This window comes from Saccopteryx bilineata, chromosome 5 (genome assembly GCF_036850765.1).
Source record: "Saccopteryx bilineata isolate mSacBil1 chromosome 5, mSacBil1_pri_phased_curated, whole genome shotgun sequence".
In the NCBI taxonomy this organism is placed as follows: Eukaryota; Metazoa; Chordata; class Mammalia; order Chiroptera; family Emballonuridae; genus Saccopteryx; species Saccopteryx bilineata.
The window spans coordinates 167,323,718-167,344,079 of NC_089494.1; the positions used below are offsets into that span (position 1 = coordinate 167,323,718).

General features: G+C 36.3%; 1 protein-coding gene across 11 annotated transcripts in view; it reads right to left on the bottom strand.

The window, feature by feature from the left end:
* Window positions 1-20,362, bottom strand: part of ZMYND11 (zinc finger MYND-type containing 11) — a 173,058-nt gene that overhangs the window by 75,789 nt on the left and 76,907 nt on the right. For 10 of the 11 annotated variants that reach the window (XM_066279220.1, XM_066279227.1, XM_066279219.1 and 7 more), the window contains one exon: window positions 2,968-3,127. In XM_066279220.1, coding sequence (XP_066135317.1) covers window positions 2,968-3,127 — 160 coding nt within the window. Of the gene's footprint in view, window positions 1-2,967; window positions 3,128-20,252; window positions 20,324-20,362 lie in introns of all 11 variants that reach the window. The other variant, XM_066279226.1, reaches the window with a different exon arrangement.

A 20,362-nucleotide genomic window follows, 5' to 3' on the forward strand; every position in this document is an offset into this window, starting at 1 on the left:
TCGCAGCAGAGTGACATCCCGGAGGGGCAGAGCATCGCCCCCTGATGGGCAGAGCATCGCCCCTGGTGGGCATGCTGGGTGGATCCCGGTCGGGCGCATGCGGGAGTCTGTCTGACTGTCTCTCCCCGTTTCCAGCTTCAGAAAAATACAAAAAAAAAAAAAAAATAGGCCCTGGCCGGTTTGCTCAGTGGTGGAGCGTCGGCCTGGCGTGCAGAAGTCCCGGGTTCGATTTCCAGCCAGGGCACACAGGAGAGGCGCCCATCTGCTTCTCCACTCCTCCCCCTCTCCTTCCTCTCTGTCTCTCTCTTCCCCTCCTGCAGCCGAGGCTTCATTGGAGCAAAGATGGCCCGGGCGCTGGGGATGGCTCCTAGGCCTCTGCCCCAGGCGCTAGAGTGGCTCTGGTCGCAAAAGAGCGTCGCCCCCTGGTGGGCGTGCCAGGTGGATCCCGGTCGGGCGCATGCAGGAGTCTGTCTGTCTCTTCCCGTTTCTAGCTTCAGAAAAAAAATAATAATAATTAAAAAAAAATAAAAACTCAAGTTTCTAGAGGCAGCATATCATATACAAGGTAGAGAGATTACAAAGGAGGATCTCAGGCTCAAATGCCAGTATGCAGGGCTGTCATTTGCCCACTGAGTTCTTTTGTGCCAATCAGAAAAAGTGACCCTTCCCTAAGACTGATTTGGTTAGAATAAGACACTTTACTGTCATAAGCTAGAAAAACTGCTCAATAAAACATAAAGTATATGACATCTGAGAACTGAGTGGTACTTCCTAAGTTCTGTTGTTCCCAACTGGTGCCACACACAATGACCTGCACGCACGGGCCACAAAGTCCCCAAACGCAGAGCTGGCAAGTGTGAGACGACTGTGTTGTGCCAAGTGTGACAAGATTATGAGTCCTTCTAGAGTATTATTAGAGTGTGACAACTGTAGCACTGGGTAGCCAGGTGGTGTACCAACCCCAGACATGAGATACACATATAATTAATCTCATCACTTTACGGCTATGCCTTAAATATAGATCCAGTGATTGTCTATTATGTATATAAGACCATACCTCTCTCTGATTCAATATTTTGCCTCTGAACTTTTAATATTTGCATACTTTATAAGCTAGGCACAATTTTTATATACTCACTTGTACTTACATCATTCATGCATATTTACTATAAAAATATGAATAAGAATCAATATTAGTAAAATCTGTACACTGGTTGTTTAATTTACATCTAAGATTTCATCTAGAAAAAAAAGGATGCTGCTATAAATACATGCAGTAAGGTCATGTAAAAATAAAAAATAGAATACATAACCTAATGCAGCGAACATAACTAATTAACTGCCTGCTGAATTAAACTGAACAAGGAAACTTCAAACTGAAGAGGAAAAATGAATGCATGTGGAAAAGCACAAATCCAAAAAGTAAGGAAAACTAAAATCACTTTTATGAAAAGTGTACAAGACCCCAAAACCAAAATCTGTAGATTAAGTTGTACTTACTGATTAATCACTATATAAAAATTGCAGGAATTATGAGAAATTTTATATATATTATCTGAATTATTCTGAGTATATATAATAAGCTATCAGTTACCAATGGCATTACTTTTAATACCTGATGTAAACAGATATTACTAATGGCTGGAAATCGAGAGTTTATTGGCAAGAAAGCTGTAGCTTTCTGTATGGAAGTCAATGAAAATATTATTCTGATATAAACATTTTTTATTTAGGTATACAAGAACACTTGTAGTATACAGATCAAATGATAACAGTGAAATGAAACATTTTTTTTCTGTGTTTTGTTTGTGGAATGTGAATTTTCTTCCCTGAAACTTTGAAGGCATAGATTAAACAGACAAAAACAGTGTTAAAACTGAAAGATGTCTCTAAGTTTGTGATTTACTGCCTTTTGTGGCCCAGACTCCACAGGGGACAATGCTATGGGTTCACTGCACAGAGCTGACCACTGTTGAATGTGTTTCTGGCTCATCTGTTGTAGAGCCAGAAAGCGAAACTAAAATCAAAGGTTTTGGAAAACGTTTCCATAAAGAACCAGTTTTAAGATTTTCTGTCATTTTTTATAATTTTAGGTTTTATAGAATTTACAATATAAACACTCTCAAACACCTGTTTACTAAATCCATTCCTTTCAGAAACTAAAAAACCTAACGTCTATTAAATTTTACATCTATCATCTTAAATGATGTTCCACCGCAAAAAAGTAAGACCTTTTAAATCAAGGTGTTAGAAAAATAAAAAACAAATGAGGTAGCAAGATGAAAATTGTACACATGAAATTAGTCTTAAGAAAAAACTGTATTTCTTATGTGCCTGAGTATAAAATATACATGAAAAGGAAATAGAAGATTATAACTTAAAAGAAAAGTCAAAGTAATAAGAACTGGGTAAAAATATAAAGAAAATTAACTTTCTATCTTTCCTATGATTTCTGTCCAAGTGCCACAAAACCCACGATAGGCACACTAATCAATGCAGACACTGGCCAGAGGAGTCTATCATTAAGAAACTTGTCCCTGCAAACCATCCTGAAGTATGGCTCTGGGCTCTGACATCATCCAACCTGAGTAAAGTATGTTCCTTCCAATCTGTCAAGACAGCATCAACATTATCCTGCGCTAAAACATTTTTACTAATATTTATTACAGAAAACACTTAGAAATACCATTAATTATGTTTATATTAAAAGGGCTTTTGCTTGCTTTGCTGGAATTGTTCAGATTCAAGGTAATCTACGCAGAAAAAGTAGCCTTTGTAAAAGTAAGTTTTCTTCTAGAAACACGGAGGAAAAGCATCTACCTCAATATAGGTCCTCAAAGTTGATAAAAAATGTTAAAGTGAAATATTACTAAACTTTTGAAAATGAGTTTCTAAAGGTTATATTTAAATAATGTTCAAAATGTTAAAAGTCAGCTTCTGCAAATTTGTCAAATAAAACAAACTTACAATCTCATCTCCTGGCAACCAATATCCTTCTTGTTCAATACCAGCTTTTGAACCTTTGCAGCCCACAGTGAGAGTTTCAACAATAAGACCATCTTTCACGGCCAAGCTCAGCTGACGGGTAGTCTCTTTTGGATGCATACCGTGGACTCGAGACATGTACCTGAACACAGAGAAAAAACAAACTTAAAATCCCTTAGTACTAAAACATAAAAATGAATAAAAATAAGAGGTGACTTATTTCTCTTTTATTATGACTTGTACTTCTGAGAGCCCTGCTGAAAAGGAAGAAGGAAGGAGTCCTGAATACTTAACTCTTTCAGTTATCAGTATTTCAGCCTTAATGCTATTTCACTTTTTAGAGGATTTGTTCAAAATAGTACTAAAACCAGCAAATATAAAACATGTAACAGATTTTAGTCACACTAAAATCCCATTTAGTTTTAGTCTCTGAAGCAAATACCATTAAATTCTACTCTGCAGACTTTAAATGAGTGGTCCTCAACATATAAAGAAAACAAGAATGCATGTTGTGATTGATAAAAAGAAAAAAAACTTTTACAAAGAATTATACTTTGGACTCAATCACTAAACTATACAAGCTCTTCTTGACTTACAATTATATGACATTTTTAAAATATAAAAAAAAGTGTATTTCAAACATACTCTGGACAACAGAGAATAATATTGAAGATTCCTTTATATATTCACTAATGATTCTAAACTCATGTGAATAGTTTGACATACTTGCTTTGTATCTTTTTGTTTAAGGAAACAAAATGTTATAGAAACTGGTGAATTTTTACCATTCTCCATTCCCCTGCAAAAAACCCTGTACCAGTAAACTACTAGACATAAAATAGTATGTTGGATATCCAGAAATAAAAGCTTATCATGAGACAAATCAGGCCAGCCTTAGACTCTCCAGAGATTCATTTCCATGCAGGATGATCAGAGGCCAACGTCTACAGTCCTCATGGAAATTAAATAGGACAAGAATTGGAATCAATTTACCAATCATTTAAGTAGCAGCATTCCAAACAATTTATTTTGAAAATGCAAGAATTCATCATTGAAGAGCTTTCTGAACTCAGGAGGGCAAATTTCAGCAAAGTAGTAAACCCCATCCAAAGGGCTGATGGTGAGCATTCTGTGTTTGGGTTTGTGGGAGATAATAAAGTGTCTGGTTTCTCTGCCAATGCTGTTAAGGAAATCGCTAAGAAGAAAGAGATGTGGATTAGAGTGAACCTAACATTGGTCCTGCCAAAGCAGACTTGCAGTAATAACCAATAGGGGTTGGAGAAGATAAAGGTGAAGTTAGTCCACATACACCGATTTTGTCACCTTTGCTGACTAATAGTCTAAGGCAATAAATCATGTATACATTTTGATAAATAAAGGTCAACACTAACAAAAATAACCACCTGAAGTTTTTGAATGTGGGGAAGGGAGATAAGTAAAAGTGAAAATGTACTAATATCCTCCCTGTTCACTAGGAGCCAACAGACATTATCTTGGGAAGTAAATATTCTATTTAAACTTATAAAAGAAGCCCTTAGAATAAAAATACATATGAACCTTCAAAAAAATCTGAAGAAACACATAAGAAACATTATATAGTGAAATAAAAACAAGAAAAAAAAACAATAAAATCAAGAAGCATATTAAATAATATGAGAGGACCAAAACCAAGTAAATTTGTTTTAGAAATACAAATTGGTTAAACTCAACAATTAAAAAGACAGATTGAATCACAAAACAAAAATTGTTGTCTTAGACACACAGTGACAGAAAGATTGAAAAGGGGAAAACAGGGCAAAGGCAGTTAAAAAGCAGTAACTGTAAGAAATAGAGTATTGACAGGAATACAGAATTATGAGACTTTAATTCACTTCTCTGTCCACAAAAACACTAAGTGAGCAAATTTAACTATGGCTACAGAAGACATCTAAGTTTATTAATTAATAAAACAGATCTAGTTGAATTTATTCTGAAACCCAATAATTACCATCAACAGGTCCAAAAAACAGTCATTAAAACTGAGTAGCCTGACCAGTTGGTGGTGCAGTGGATAGTGTCGACCTGGGACACTAAAGACAGGTTCAAAATCTCGAGGTCCCTGGCTTGAGTGTGTGCTTACCAGCATGAGAGTGGGCTCACTGACATGATCCCATGGTCAATGACTTGAGCAAGGGGTCTCTGATTTAGCTGGAGACCCCGGGTCAAGACATGTATGAGAAGCAATCAAACAACAACTAAAGTGACACAACTATGAGTTGATGTTTCTCATCTCTCTCTTCCTGTCTCTAGCTCAAACAATAAAAAAAAAACAAAAAAAAAAAAAAACAAGCATAAAATCAGCCATGAAAATGGCCTTAACAGCCTGGCCTGTGGTGGCACAGTGGATAAAGCATCAACCTGGAACACTGAGGTCGCCAGTTCAAAACCCTGGGCTTGCCTGGTCAAGGCACATATGGGAGATGATGCTTCCTGCTCCTCCTCCCTTCTCTCTCTCTCTCTCTCCTCTCTAAAATGAATAGGCTTAAAAAATTAAAAAAAAGAAAAAAAATTACCTTAACAGATTCCAAAAGTGATAGGCATTTGCTAGTTGCCATAAAATTAAACCAGATATTAAAAACAAAAATAACTCACATAAACCATTAACTCAAAAAGATTTTCTAAAAATTGCAGAAACAATAATTAAAAAGCTAAAGCAGGCCCTGGTCAGTTGGCTCAATGATAGAACACTGACCCAGCATGCAGAAGTCCTGGGTTGGATCGCCTGTCAGGGCACACATGAGAAGCAACTATCTGCTTCTCTTTCCCACCCTCTTCCCCTTCTTCCTCTCTTTTCTACTCACAACCAGCGGCTCCACTGGTTTGAGTGTCAGCCCTTGGCACTGAAGATAGTTTGGTTGGTCCCAGCACATCAACAGGTGCTAAAAACAGCTTGGTTGATTCAAGCATCGGCTACAGATGGGGGTTGCTGGGTAGATCCTGGTCAGGGCACATGCAGGAATCTATCTCCCCTCCTCTCACTTAAAAAATAAAGAAACAAAAATTTTTACAAAGCTAAAGCAATGCTAGTTTAAAAAAATATATAGAAATAATAGTATTAATCCAAGAGCTCCTTCTTAGGGAAAATTAAGAGATATCATTAGCCAATCTAACCAACAATAAAGCACAAAAACATACAAACTAAGAAATGCCTTTTAAAAATTTTATTAATTGATTTTAGAGTGAGAGAAAGAAACATCAATTTATTGTTCAATTTACTTATGCATTCATTGGTTGATCCTTGTATGTGCCCTGACCAGGGATCAAACCCACAACCCTGGTGTTTCAGGACAACACTCTAACCAACTGAGCTACCTTGCCAGAACCACTGAGCACAACCATATGTAAAAAGGAAATTAAAACAGTCGTAAGCAACTAATATGTTCATTTCGAAGTAAAAAAAAAAGAAAAAGACTATGATTTTCTAGGAAAATATAAATGATCACAGAAAAAAACAGAATACTTAAAAAGGACAATTTCCAAAGAAATAGAGGATGTTGACACAGAGTTTCCCCAGAAAATACAAAAGGAAGGAACATATTCACAGGTAACTCTATCAAACTTTTAATGACCAGACAACTTCGATATGATTTAAACTCTTCCAATACACAGTAAAGAAAAAAAGCAAGGGATCTAGCATAATTATGGTAACAAAATCCCACAAAAAAAGGCACAGAAAAAGAAAATTAGTATTCCTTAGGAATACTGATATAAAAATACTAACTCTAAATTTAAATATTAATATAAATTAATAAATGTTAATATATTAAAATAGCAAAAGAGTATAACATAACCAAGTATATAGTTCCAGGATTTCTAGGAATAGATAATATTAAGATACCCTTAAATATAATTCACTCCATTAATAAATTAAAAGTGAGAAATCTCAAAGATTTCTATACATGTTGAAATATTTAGTAAAATTCAGCATCCAGCCCCTAACGAAACAGATATGAGTAAACATTTCCTAAAGCCGACCAGGAATATTCAAAGATGTTTATAAGAGTGCCAAACATAACACTGCTGAAATAGAGAAAGAAATAGGATATAAAAGTTGGTAAGAAGTTAAAAATGATCATTTCAGATCACATGTCAAGAAAACCTCCCCTAAATGTGCTGATGTGCTATTTTAAATAATCAAATAATTTAATCAATTATTTGTTTGGGTATAGATGAATATACTAAAATTAACAGGATTCATCTCTACAAACCAAAAATCTAGTTAGGAGATTCAAAATAAGACAAGATCTCAATCATTTACAAAAGTAGTAAGAAAAATAAAACACCTCGTAAAAAAAGTAGAAGATATTACAAAGTCTGTACAAAGAAAGTATGAAGGAAAACCTAAAGTTCTACTGACACAAAAGAAGATGAACAAATGGAAAGACATATGGTACATTTGGATGGAAGACAACAAAATTCAAATTACCTGTAAGATAACTTAAGTAAATACCACCACAAAGTCGGCAAGTTGATTCTAAAGTTTTATAGAAAATTCAGCTGAGGTCGCCAGTTCGAAACCCTGGGCTTGCCTGGTCAAGGCACATATGGGAATTGATGCTTCCAGCTCCTCCCCCCTTCTCTCTGTCTCTCCTCTCTCCTCTCTCTCTCTCTCTCTCTCTCTCTCTCCCTCTCCTCTCTAAAATGAATAAATAAAAAAATAAAATAAAAATATTTTAAAAAAAATTTCAGTAAGAACTTCCCAGAAAGATTCTTTAAGAGTAATATATTTCAAAACATTATAGTACTAAAGTAATTAAAATACTGTGAAACTAGTGCATGGAGAGCAGACCAATGGAACAAAACATGAAGTTCAGAAAGATACCCAAATACACATTTTGAAAGGTGGCATTTCAAATTAGCAGATGAAAGGCTGATTAATCAACTCATGGCACTGGGACATCGGGCTCACTAACTTGAAAAAAAAAATTGAGAAGGAGTTCTACCTTACTCTGTACCCACAAATAAATACTGGACAAATCAGATTTAAATATTAAAAACCACCACAAAATTATTAGAAAGAAAAGACTGAAGAATAATTGCATGAGGAAAAGTTTTGCATGTTTAAAACAAAAGTCAAAGGGATATAAGATTGAAAAATTTACACAAAATCAGCAATTTCTACATAGCAAAAAATTACAATAAGCAAAACTAAAATACAAATGAGGGCCTGGAGGTTGGCTCAGCGGTAGAGCTTTGGCCTGGCATGTGGAAGTACCGGGTTTGATTCCCGGCCAGGGCACACTGGAAAAGTGTCCATCTGTTTCTCCACCCTTTCCCCTCTTCTTTCTTTCTTGTCCTCTCTTCCCCTCCCACAGCCAAGGCTCCACTGGAGCAAAAGTTGGCCCGGGCGCTGAAGATGGCTCCATGGCCTCCACCTCAGGCACTAGAATGGCTCCAGTTGCAACAGAGCAACAGCCCAGATGGGCAGAGCATCGCCCCCTGGTGGGCATGCCAGCTGGATCCCGGTTGGGTGCATGCAGGAGTTTGTCTTTCTGCCTCCTCGCTTCTCACTTCAGAAAAATACAAAAAAAAAACAAAAAACAAATGATAAGCTGGGAAGTATACTTATAACAGATGTAACAAAAGACCTAACTTAAATATATGTACTATATATTCCTAATATATAAACAATTTCTACTATTGTAATTAATAAAAACCACAAAATAACATTTTGTATCTGTCAGACTCATAAAGACAAAAAGTCTGATACATTGCTCTGATGGAATGGGCTCAATGGGAAATACATCACTGATGAGATGAAAATTAGCACTACTCTTGTAAAGGCAAATGTGGTATTATCAAAATTCCACTTCTAGATATATTCATCCTATAGATATACTGAGATACACGTGAAATGATGGACTCGAAAGAAAATTCATTTTAACACTGTTGCCAGCAAGAAAAGATTAGGAACAATCTAAACATGAGTCTTAGAAGACTAATTTATAATATAACCATACCAAAGATTATTAGATAATCATTAAAGAAATGAAGCAATGTTATAGATGTTACAATGACATAAGCTCTAAGATATATTATGTTTTTTGTTTGTTTGTATTTTTCTGAAGTGGGGAGGCAGAGAGACAGACTCCCCAATGCACCTGACAGGGATCCACCCAGCATGCTCACCAGGGGGCGATGCTCTGCCCATCTGGAGCATTGCTCCGTTGCAACTGGCGCCATTCTAGTGCCTGAGGCGGAGGCCATGGAGCCATCCTCAGCACCCAGGAAAGAGAGAGACGGAGAGAGAGGAGAGGGAGAAAGGTAGAGAAGCAGATGGGCACTTCTCCTGTGTGCCCTGGCCAGAAATCAAACCCAGGACTTCCATACACAGGGCCAACACTCTACCACTGAGCCAACCGCCAGGGCCAAGATACATTATGTTTTTTAAAAAATAACAGAATTAAAAAAGAAAAGTCATAGTACTGGGGCTAATAACAAAAACATACAAAGAATTCATATAACTCAACAGAAGACCTGAACAGATATTTTTCCAAAGATGACACACAGATGACCAATAGGTACATGAAAAATTTTCAACATCACTAATCATCAGGGAAATGAAAATCAAAACCACAGTAAGATATCACCTTACATGTGTTCAAACATCTATCGCGAAGAAGACAGAACATAAGCTTTGACAAGGATGTGGAGAAAAGGGAAGCCCTATGCATTATTATTAATGTGAATGTAAACTGGTGCAGCCACTATGGAAAACAATATGGAGGTTTCTTGAAAAATCAAAAATAGAATTACCATATGATACAGCAATTGCTCTTTTGGTTATTTATCTGAAAAAAAAAATGAAAACACTAATTTGAAAAGATACATGCCACCCATGTTCACTGTGGCATTATTTACAACATAAAGATATAAAAACAACATAAGTGTCTGCTAATTGATAAATGGATCAAGAAAATGTGGTGTGTATAAATAATGGAATATAAATATAACTCAGCCATAATAATGAAGCAAATCTTACCATTTGCAACAACATAGATGACCTACAGTGAATTATATAGTAAGTGAAATAAGTTAGAAAGAGAAAGACAAATACCATATTTTCTCAATTATATGTATGTGTAATCTTGAGGAAAGATAAAGGGAGGAAGAAAAAGAGAAAAGGAGGGCAGAAGGAAAGGAGGGGAGGAGAAGAATAGGGGAAGAGGAAAGGAAAGAAAAACTGAAGTTCAAAGATAGAAAACAGACTGTGGTTGCCAGAGGTTGGAGGGGGTGAAACAAGTGAAGGGTGTCAAAAGGTACAAACTTTCAGCTATAAAGTAAGTCATGGGATTATTATAGCACAGCGACTATAGCGAATACCACCATATATCATATTTTAAAATTGCTAAGAGTTAATCTTAAAATTCCTCATCATAAAAAATTATGTATATTGACCAATGTTAGATCTATTGTGGTGGTCATTTTGTAATATATACAAATATCAAATCATGCTGTAAACCTGAAATTAATATAAGGTTATTTATCAGTTACACCTCAATTTTTCTGGGAAAAAAGTTAGTGAAAAAATATCACTGCATAAAATGGTATAATTTTTGAAAAGCATTATATAATTATCTCTATATATACACGAGTTTGAGAAGTATACTCCAGGAACTGACAAAAGGTTACTTCTGAGACCTAAGTAGTAGCTTACCAGATGGATAAGAAGAAGAGATTTTATTTCACAGTATGCCCTAAGAAATTGTTTTGTGCATCTATTAGCTAAAGACTTTTAAGGCTCTAGCCAGGTAGATAAAGCATTGTCCCAGTGCACTGAGGTCTCAGGTTCAATCCCAGGTCCGGGCACATATGAGAAGTAATCAATGAGTACACAACTAAATGGAACTACTAAGTGGAACAATGACTTGATGCTTCTCTCTCCTCTCCTCCTTCCCTACTCTCCTTTCCTTTCAATCAATAAAAATATGGGGGGGTCACTATTTTAACTTTTTAAAAGTAGCTACCATTTACCATTCCTCCTGCAATGTATGGAAGTTCCTTTCTCCCACATAAGCTTGCCAATCTTGGGTAGTTCCTTTCCTTTACAAACTCATCTTGGCTCTTCTTGGTCTTTTACTCATCCATAATTATTTTAGCATCAGTTTTACAAGATCTCCAAAAACAATGCTGAAATTTTGATTAACTTAAGAGTAGATATCATTACAATATTAAGTCTCTCCAATGATGAAGCTGGTCTATCTATTCATTTATATCTTCTATGTCCATATATAATTTTGTAATTTTTTTCTCCATAAAATTCTTGCATATTTTCGTGTTTTCTAGATATTGCATATTTTTTATATTTTCTTAGTGGTTGCTGGTATATATTCAGAAACCTTGCTATACCCTTGTTTTAAATTTGTCTAAGTTAGGTCTATTGTTTAAGTGAGTCTACTGAACTTGTCTTTTCCTACTGTACTGATGATGTCTTCTAGTACTAGGTATATTCTAGGTGGTGTGTATCCTCGTTTCAGATTTGGAAGATAATCTTATAATAGTTCAACCATTAAACACAATAGTTGCCAAAAATTATTAGTAGATACATTTTATCAAATAAACTGATAACTAGGAATTACAAATATGATGCTTGCCACATGATATTGGTAGCTATCTTTTTTTGTGTGTGTGGCAGAGAGGAGGACAGATAGGGACAATCAAGAGAGAAGATGAGAAGCATCAATTCTTCCTCGCTGCACCTTAGTTGTTCAGTGATTGATTTCTCATATGTGCCTTGACTGGGGGCTACAGCAGACCAAGTGACCCCTTGCTCAAGCCAGCAACCTTGGGTTCAAGCTGGTGAGCTGTGCTCCAGATGAGCCCATCCATGCTCAAGCCAGCAACTTAGGGGTTTTGAACCTGGGTCCTCTGCATCCCAGTCAGATGCTCTGTCCACTGTGCAACCACCTGGTCAGGCGAAAGCTCTTTTATTAAGAAAATTCCTTTTCAGTCCCAGTTTGCTATTAAAAAATCCATTACATTATATTATTTCTTGTTATATTTTAATCCACTGAATTTTACCACAGATGGGTCTTCTTAGCTACTGTGCACACGATATCTGTACAGCATAGAGCTAAGATACAATAAAAGAAGAGCTTTGCTTTCTCTTTAGTGATTCTTGTTCGGCTCAACTTCTTTAGTTCAAAGAGAACTAAAGTAGGCTAAGCCATTTATTCTGGATCTTTGCTCTTGAACAACACAAAGATGCTCATGAAGAAAAATTCAGGATGGACTCAGAGAGCCCTTTTTACAGGGAAAGGATGATCAGAAGAGGGTATGGATGAAGAGATTAGTTCTAAAGAGAAAATGAGAACTCCAATACTATAAAGTGCTTCTTCCTCAGACTTATAGTCTGGGAATGTAACAGCTCTAATTAAGAGGTTTTGTTTTCTGAATGAAGTCTGGGTTTAGGAAAACTAGGAAAAAGTGTAAGTTTTCTAACATACATTAAAAGGTGTCATCTAAAGGCTAAGAACACATAGAAAGCTGCCGCCAATGAAAGCAGAATATGAATTATATACTGCTCATAGAAATTAGGGGATATTTCAAAATGAATATGAATAAAAAAAGCAGCATTTGATTTATTAAACAAGAACATCAGAAAAGCAAACGTCAAGTCAAAGTTGTTAGATTATACAAATGAGATGCAAACTCAATTATCATGATTGAGTAGCAAGTAACAATGGTGGGGGTGAACAGAAGCATGTCAAACTGGACAATTGTGCCACACATTGTTCAGTAGGGTGTATGGCAGGGGTCCCCAAACTTTTTACACAGGGAGCCAGTTCACTGTCCCTCAGACCACTGGAGGGCCGGACTATAAAAAAAACTATGAACAAATCCCTATGCACACTGCACATATCTTATTTTAAAGTAAAAAAACCAAAACGGGAACAAATACAATATTTAAAATAAAGAACAAGTAAATTTAAATCAACAAACTGACCAGTATTTAAATGGGAACTATGCTCCTCTCACTGACCACCAATGAAAGAGGTGCCCCTTCCAGAAGTGCAGCAGGGGCCGTATAAATGGCCTCAGGGGGCCGCATGTGGCCCGCGGGCCGTAGTTTGGGGACCCCTGGTGTATGGTCTGCTAAAACACACTGACAGTGATGGGGCATAGACAAGATCAGATTGTGCAGTTCTTGTGGGATCCTCTGCCACTCTTGCTCCAGCGCAACTTTCAGCTCAAGAAGTGTTGTGGGAGGCATTGGAGGGTTTGCCAGACGTCTTCCCAGGATATCCCAAGCACGTTCAATGGGATTCAGGTCTGGAGAACGTGAAGGTCTGTCCATGTGTTTGATTCCTGCCTCTTGAAGCATGTTGATGAATTTGCAACTCATTTGCATAATCAAACAACTTTCGTTGACTTGTTTTTCTGATGTTCTTGTTTAATAAAAATAAATCAAATGCTTTAATTGCCTCGTATTCATTTTGAAATATACCCTAATTTTTGTGAGCAGTGTATTAGGTTTCAAAAATAGTCAAGTTCCCATATAAATCTCTACCCAGCTTCTCCTAATATCAACATCTTACATAAAATAGTACAATTATTAAAATTTCTTAATTAAAAAAATTATGAGATATAATCAACATACTATATTAATTTTGGGCATACAGCATAGTAATTCAATATTTATATACATTGCAAAATGAGCACCACAGTAAGTCTAATAAAAACCAAATATTCCTTAATTTATTAATTAACTCTGGTATACTGGCACACCTTAAAGATGTTGCTTATTTGGTTCCAGACTACTACAAATAAAACAAATCATAATCTTTTTTCTGGTGGAGGGTCTTGCCTTTCATTTGTAAAAATCTCAACAGCTGTGAAGCATAATAAAGCGGAGTGCAATAAAACAAGGTATGCCTTGTACGTTAGTATTTTAACTACAGTCTATTTAGGCTTCACCAGTTTTTCCACTGTTCTTCTGTCCCAGAGATGAAGTCAGGACCTCTCAATATGTGACTTTTAAGAGCTTAGAAAAGATCCAAATATTGAACAGATATCATAAAAATGTTTAAAAGAAAGAAAAGTGAGGAATGACTAATCCTTGCCCAATAGAAATTATAAAGTACTCTCTATTAGGAAAATGGCAATAATAAAGTTGATATGCCATGTTATAGCTGACAATATAAACAATTTAAAAACAATGTAGTATAATACAAAAACTGAATTAAAAGAACAACATAAAAGATCAAAATATCTAGAAATAGGTCCAAATATGCAAGACTCTAAAGGCAAAATGTAATGCAGTTGGTGAGAGTACCTGGCAGGATACTATATGGTAAGCGCTGACAGACCTCCAGGTGCCCTCCTGCCTCTTCAGAGGGTTTACGTGGGGATGGGGAGCCCTGCAAGGCCTGGGGAGGTTCCCAACTCTGCAACAGTTTTGTACAAGGGGAGGACAGAAAGAGCAAATGTATATATAAAAACTTTGGGGGGGGGGGGCGGAAAATGTAACAATATTTAGCAAGTGAGAGTGGAATAATGAAACAGCAATCTTCTTAAAAAGTGGAAATGAGCCAGAGTGTTTTAGATGTTATGTCTTTAATACTGGAGTAATGTCCTTAATACTGAGCATAGCAAGCTAAGTGTATCTAAGTTAATTATAAATAAATGCTGAAGAACTGAGTGATTTACCGTATATGGTATCTTAAATAGAACTAAAGGCTCCCAATCCGTTATTCCTTTCCTTTGATCATCAAGTACTCAGATAGGTTTACTTCAAGTGAAAATACTTTTATGCTAACAAATCAGGTTAAGATTATTCCAGCTTTTTCATTTTTTTACAGATTGCTTATCCATCATAGAAACTTATCTTCTTCAAGTAAAGAGGCAAAAACAGCAATTTGGATTTGGAGATGAATTTACAGTTTGCCATCTAACCTATTTTAATTTTTTAGCATAAATCATGAATATGTGTAAATGTCTAAAATTTAAATGTTATATTCTATTTCACTGAACTTTTCCAGTAACTTTTTAATTTTCTTCCATTCTATCCATTTTCTTTCCTGTAATTCCCTCCACATGCCTCCCCCAGGACATTACTTCCCAACTGCTGCTGAGCACTGAAGTGTATCCAAGCAACAGACTGCAAAATGATAATTTGTTTGATGTCCCTTGAGATAACTCAGCATGCTCCAAGACAAAAAATATATAGCTTAATGGTAACAGCCATTGCAGATTTAATATTTATACAAAAGCAAGAAATCTCATGAGAAGAAATTTCCTAAAAGTAATTATCTACCTTTCACCCTTCTAATGATTTATTCTCAGAACTGTGTGTCACATTGTTTGCCGTGAACATTCTGGGAGGTAGCACACCAATGAGAATACTGTAAGTATGATTATATCTGGGGGAGAAGAAACCACCATAATGAACACCTGTACTGTCCTCCTGTCCCAACAAGAAGCGTCATACTATCATGGAGTCCAGAGGACTTTGTTGTGATGGAAATACTACAAGCTTAAGTGTGTTCTGGATAACTTGGATAAAGTTAGTATTATCCCATAATTTTAGTACCTTCAGCTCTCAACTGCCCCTGGTAAACAAACTCAAGAGCTTAAAAGACTCAACTGAAAACATCAGAATCATAAAATCTGAGATAATAATTTAAGTGACTAGAGATCTAATCTCTTGATATCAGCGGGCATTCTGAGTAAATAGTATGGGAAAAAGAGAAAAAATCCAAAATATCTGATTCAGTAAGAAATATGGAATTTATGACAAACATTACAAACTCACATTAAAAAAATATATTTTTTAATATTTTAGTGAGAGGAGGGGAGGCAGAGAGAGTGTCTCTCACATGTGCTCTGACTGGGATCCATGTGACAAGCCCACTAGGAGGTGGTATTCTGCTCATCTGGGGTCACTGCAATCAGAGCTGCTTTTTTAGCGCCTGAGGCCAACTTGCTAGACCAATGGAGCCATGGTTGCAAGAAAGGGAAAGTGGGGGGGGGGAGAAAAAGGGGAGGGGTGGAGAAGCAGATGGTCGCTTCCCCTGTGTGGGAAGACTGTAAAATAAATTAGGGATATAAAATAAGTTCTATGTCAACCCAACAGAATACAGTACAATGCATTTAATAAAATTAGTGTTTCAAAGAACACAACTGTGAGAAAATGCTCAGTGTAATATTAAGATTAAAAAACAAGATTTAAAATAACACACACACACAAACACAAAGAGATAGTTCTGCTACCAGTAGTAGTTGACTAGGTCATTCAGATCAATCCTTCCTTTGAAAATTAGAAAGACCAAACAAAACACTTAAGAAATAATTAATTTAATTTAGGGGCATCTCCCAATTCTGAAAGAAGCAACTGTGAGTCTCAGAAGTTAAGCAGAGCATTTAAAACCCCAAGAGGGGTCTGGGAGATAAAACTCTAAGTGAGACCTCTATTATTCATGCAGTGACTTTAATTAAAATAAGTAAAAGTAAAATCTTTAGTTATTTTTAAATTCGGTGAAAACATATATTACTTTGATAATGAGTTAAGTTTTCATTTGTGGGAAATAATTTTTTGTGTGTGACACATACACTACTTATAGCTAACACCGGTTTCATTTTATAAAAAGGAAAATATTTCAATGATAAAACTAATGATAATACATGTCATTACATAATGATGCAAAAATCATTATAGGTTTGAATATAATATAGTTGTTTCATATCTAAAATAGAAACATATTGCAAGTTTTATATTTCAATTTCCTTCTTATATTATTTACAAAAATAAACTCACAATGGATTAAAGACTTAATTGTTACACTGGAAACCACAAATATTCTAGATGAAAATATAGGCAATAAAATCTCAGACATTTCTCATAGCAATATTTTTTTCTGATATATAAAATAATAAAGTAATAAAAGCTAAACAGGGCTCAGCTGGCAGCTCAGTGGATAGAGCATCAGCCCCTCATATGAACGTCCCAAGTTTGATTTTCTGACAGGGCACACAGGAGAAGTGACTATCTGCTTCTCTATCTCCCCTCCTCTAATTTAATTTAAAAAAAAAAAAAAAAAAGCTAAATGTAAAGAGCTCAGCCCAGTGCCCAGCATGTAATACATTCTAAATAAGTGGTTCCTGCACTAATTATCATTTATTCCTCTAAGCTTTTACCTTACTATCTGTATGATAAATTTTTGTATAATAAAAACACAAAGATGGTTAGAAGAATTCAATACATGACATACAACAACAGTGTAAAAAGTAAGGCCTTTGAAGTCAACAGATCACGGTTCAAACATCAGCTCTACAATTTACTAGCTTCAAGTCCTAGACAGTTAAGTTACTTAACCCCTCTGCATCCCAATGTACATTTTTATAATGTAATAGTGTCAACACATGTGGGCGCTTTGAAGATAAAAAGATAATGAAATGTAAACCTTACAATAAATGTTTATCTTGCTTCTCATTTCTCCTCTCTCCTACAGTGTGTTAATGAACAGTTTCAACAGATGGACTGTCACATAGCCATTACCAATACACTGGGGAACAATTTTTTTTTATTTTGTTGCATAAGGTTTTAGAACTGTTTCTATATATTTCTGCATCGCTGATATCAAATCTGAAATCCGTTTTTTTTTTTGGTGCATGCTCTAGTTTTTATGCAATTTTAATTTTTTGTTACAGTTAACGGCATGCATTGGTTTTAAAATTGGAGTTAAAGGGCAACGACTCTTGGATTGAACATAACCACAAGGCAATTAATGTTTACAAACATCACTTTTATATAATTATAGTTGTTTTTAAATGTAAAAAATTATCTGATAAAAACACCCTCTTATTTTAAGATTGAATCATGGCTTCTTCAAGTAGGCATAAATGTAAGAATAGTCCTGACACCTTCTGTTATATATGTGGCTGTTACACACTTCAACGTCAAAGGCGCAATATTTCACCATTTGTGACACGTGCATATATTGCCTATTTTCAAGTTCCCCTTGGCGATCAAGACAAGAATTGGGCTCCTCATATTGTGTCATAATTGTGAGGAAATGCTTTGTGATTGGACAAAAGGAAAACGCAAAGGAATGCCTTTTGGTATTCCCATGGTTTGGCATGAACCTAAGGGTGACAGCAGTGACTGTTATTTCTGTCTGATCCACACAAAGGGCATCGGCAAGAAAAAACGGCATATGATCGCATATTCCTTCAGCAATACAACCTATTCCACACTCTGAGACACTCCCAGTTCTAGTTTTCAATAGTTTTATTTCTTCTAAGGACGAATAAAGTGAACATGGTGATCAAGTGTATTTTGATAAGATGCATGAGGACATGGTAGTAGAATCTGAAGGGTCTTCTGATGCCAAGCAGTCATTAACTCCTCAGCAGTTTAGCCAACCCGATTGAATGACTGACTTAGTAAGAATGACATAAAAACTGTACTCGAGGCCTGACCTGTGGTGGCGCAGTGGATAAAGCGTCAACCTGGAAATGCTGAGGTCGCCGGTTCGAAACCTGGGCTTGCCTGGTCAAGGCACATATGAGAGTTGATGCTTCCAGCTCCTCTCCCACCTTCTCTCTCTGTCTCTCTCTCCTCTCTGTCTCTCTCTCTCCCTTTCTCTCTCCTCTCTAAAATGAATAAATAAAATTAAAAAAAAAAAAGTTTAATAAAAAAAAAACAAAAAAAAAAAAACTGTACTCGACTTTCTGAAGTATGAGGAGCATAACTGGATCATTTGTGTGGATCTTAAAATGGTAAATTTCCAGCTAGGACAACAGAGAGGTTTCATGAAGTATCCTTGCCTTCTGTGTTTCTGGGACAGCTGAGCTCAGGAGAATCACTGGACACAGAAGGAGTGGCGGAAACATGAAGCTCTGGAAGTAGGGATGCAAAATATTGTGAATGAACCTGTAGTTAATCGAGACAGGATCATTTTTCCCCCACTTCACATCAAACTTGGCTTAATGAAGCAGTTTGTTCAGGCTTTGAAAAGAGAAACTGAATGCTTTTCAACATATTATTTCTGCTTTTCCTCCCTTGTCTTTCGAGAAGATAAAACCAGGTGTATTCGATGGATCTCAAATTTGAACCCTCATACGTGACTAAGAATTTGCCAGGAAGATGAATAAGGAAGAGAAAGCAGCATGGCAGTCTTTTGTGGCAGTTACAAAGAACTTCCTTGGCAACAAAAAAGCCAAAAACTATGAACTTCTGGTTCAAAGGATGCTGTTGGCTTTCCGCAACATTGGATGTAACATGAACATTAAGATTCACTTCCTGGCCCTGGCTGGTTGGCTCAGTGGTAGAGCGTCGGCCTGGCGTGCAGAAGTCCCGGGTTCGATTCCCGGCCAGGGCACACAGGAGAAGCGCCCATCTGCTTCTCCACCCCTCCCCCTCTCCTTCCTCTCTGTCTCTCTCTTCCCCTCCTGCAGCTGAGGCTCCATTGGAGCAAAGATGGCCCGGGGGCTAGGGATGGCTCCTTAGCCTCTGCCCCAGGCGCTAGAGTGGCTCTGGTTGCAACAGAGCGACGCCCCAGAGGGGCAGAGTATCGCCCCCTGGTGGGCAGAGCGTCGCCCCCTGGTGGGCGTGCTGGATGGATCCCAGTCGGGCGCATGCGGGAGTCTGTCTGACTGTCTCTCCCTGTTTCCAGCTTCAAAAAAATACAAAAAAAAAAAAAAAAAGATTCACTTCCTGAATAGTCACCTTGAGAAGTTTCCCAAAAATCTTGGAGCTGTTAGTAATGAGCAGACTACTACTGGAGCATCAAACGAGATTGTCCTCAACAAGTACACAAGCGCAAGAGCTACAAATGCAAATTTTTGCCTGAATAGAATTTAAGTTTTGTGCAAATTTTATGATTAAAATAAGTGTTTTAATATGTTCTATTTCAAAATTGTAGACAAATTCTGATGCAATCATATCTTTTAGTGTATTTATTGCATTATATAATTATAATTTTCAGAAAGATGATGCCCAAGAAGACATTCTACTTCATTATGTTAAACTAAATGTTGAAAATTTTACAATAAGATGAAAACCTAAAATCTTGAACTGCAAAAAAAACTGTAGCTTACAGAGAAAAACTAATGTCAGATTTGTGATCAGCACACTCAAATTAGGTAAGAACAAGTGTTTTTGTGGATGCAACAAAAATTTTATTCCTCAGTGTTATAGTGACTATATAACAACATGGAAAAAGACTAAATAATGTTACAAAACAAGCATAAAAATGACAAGAAATAAATTAAAATAAGTCACTTACTTGAACTTGGGTAGAGGAATTACAGGTGATTATTTTTCTACTTTTCAAATATTCCACAATATGGTTGTTACCTTTTAAAAAAATTTTATTTATGGTAAGAGGAGGTTGAG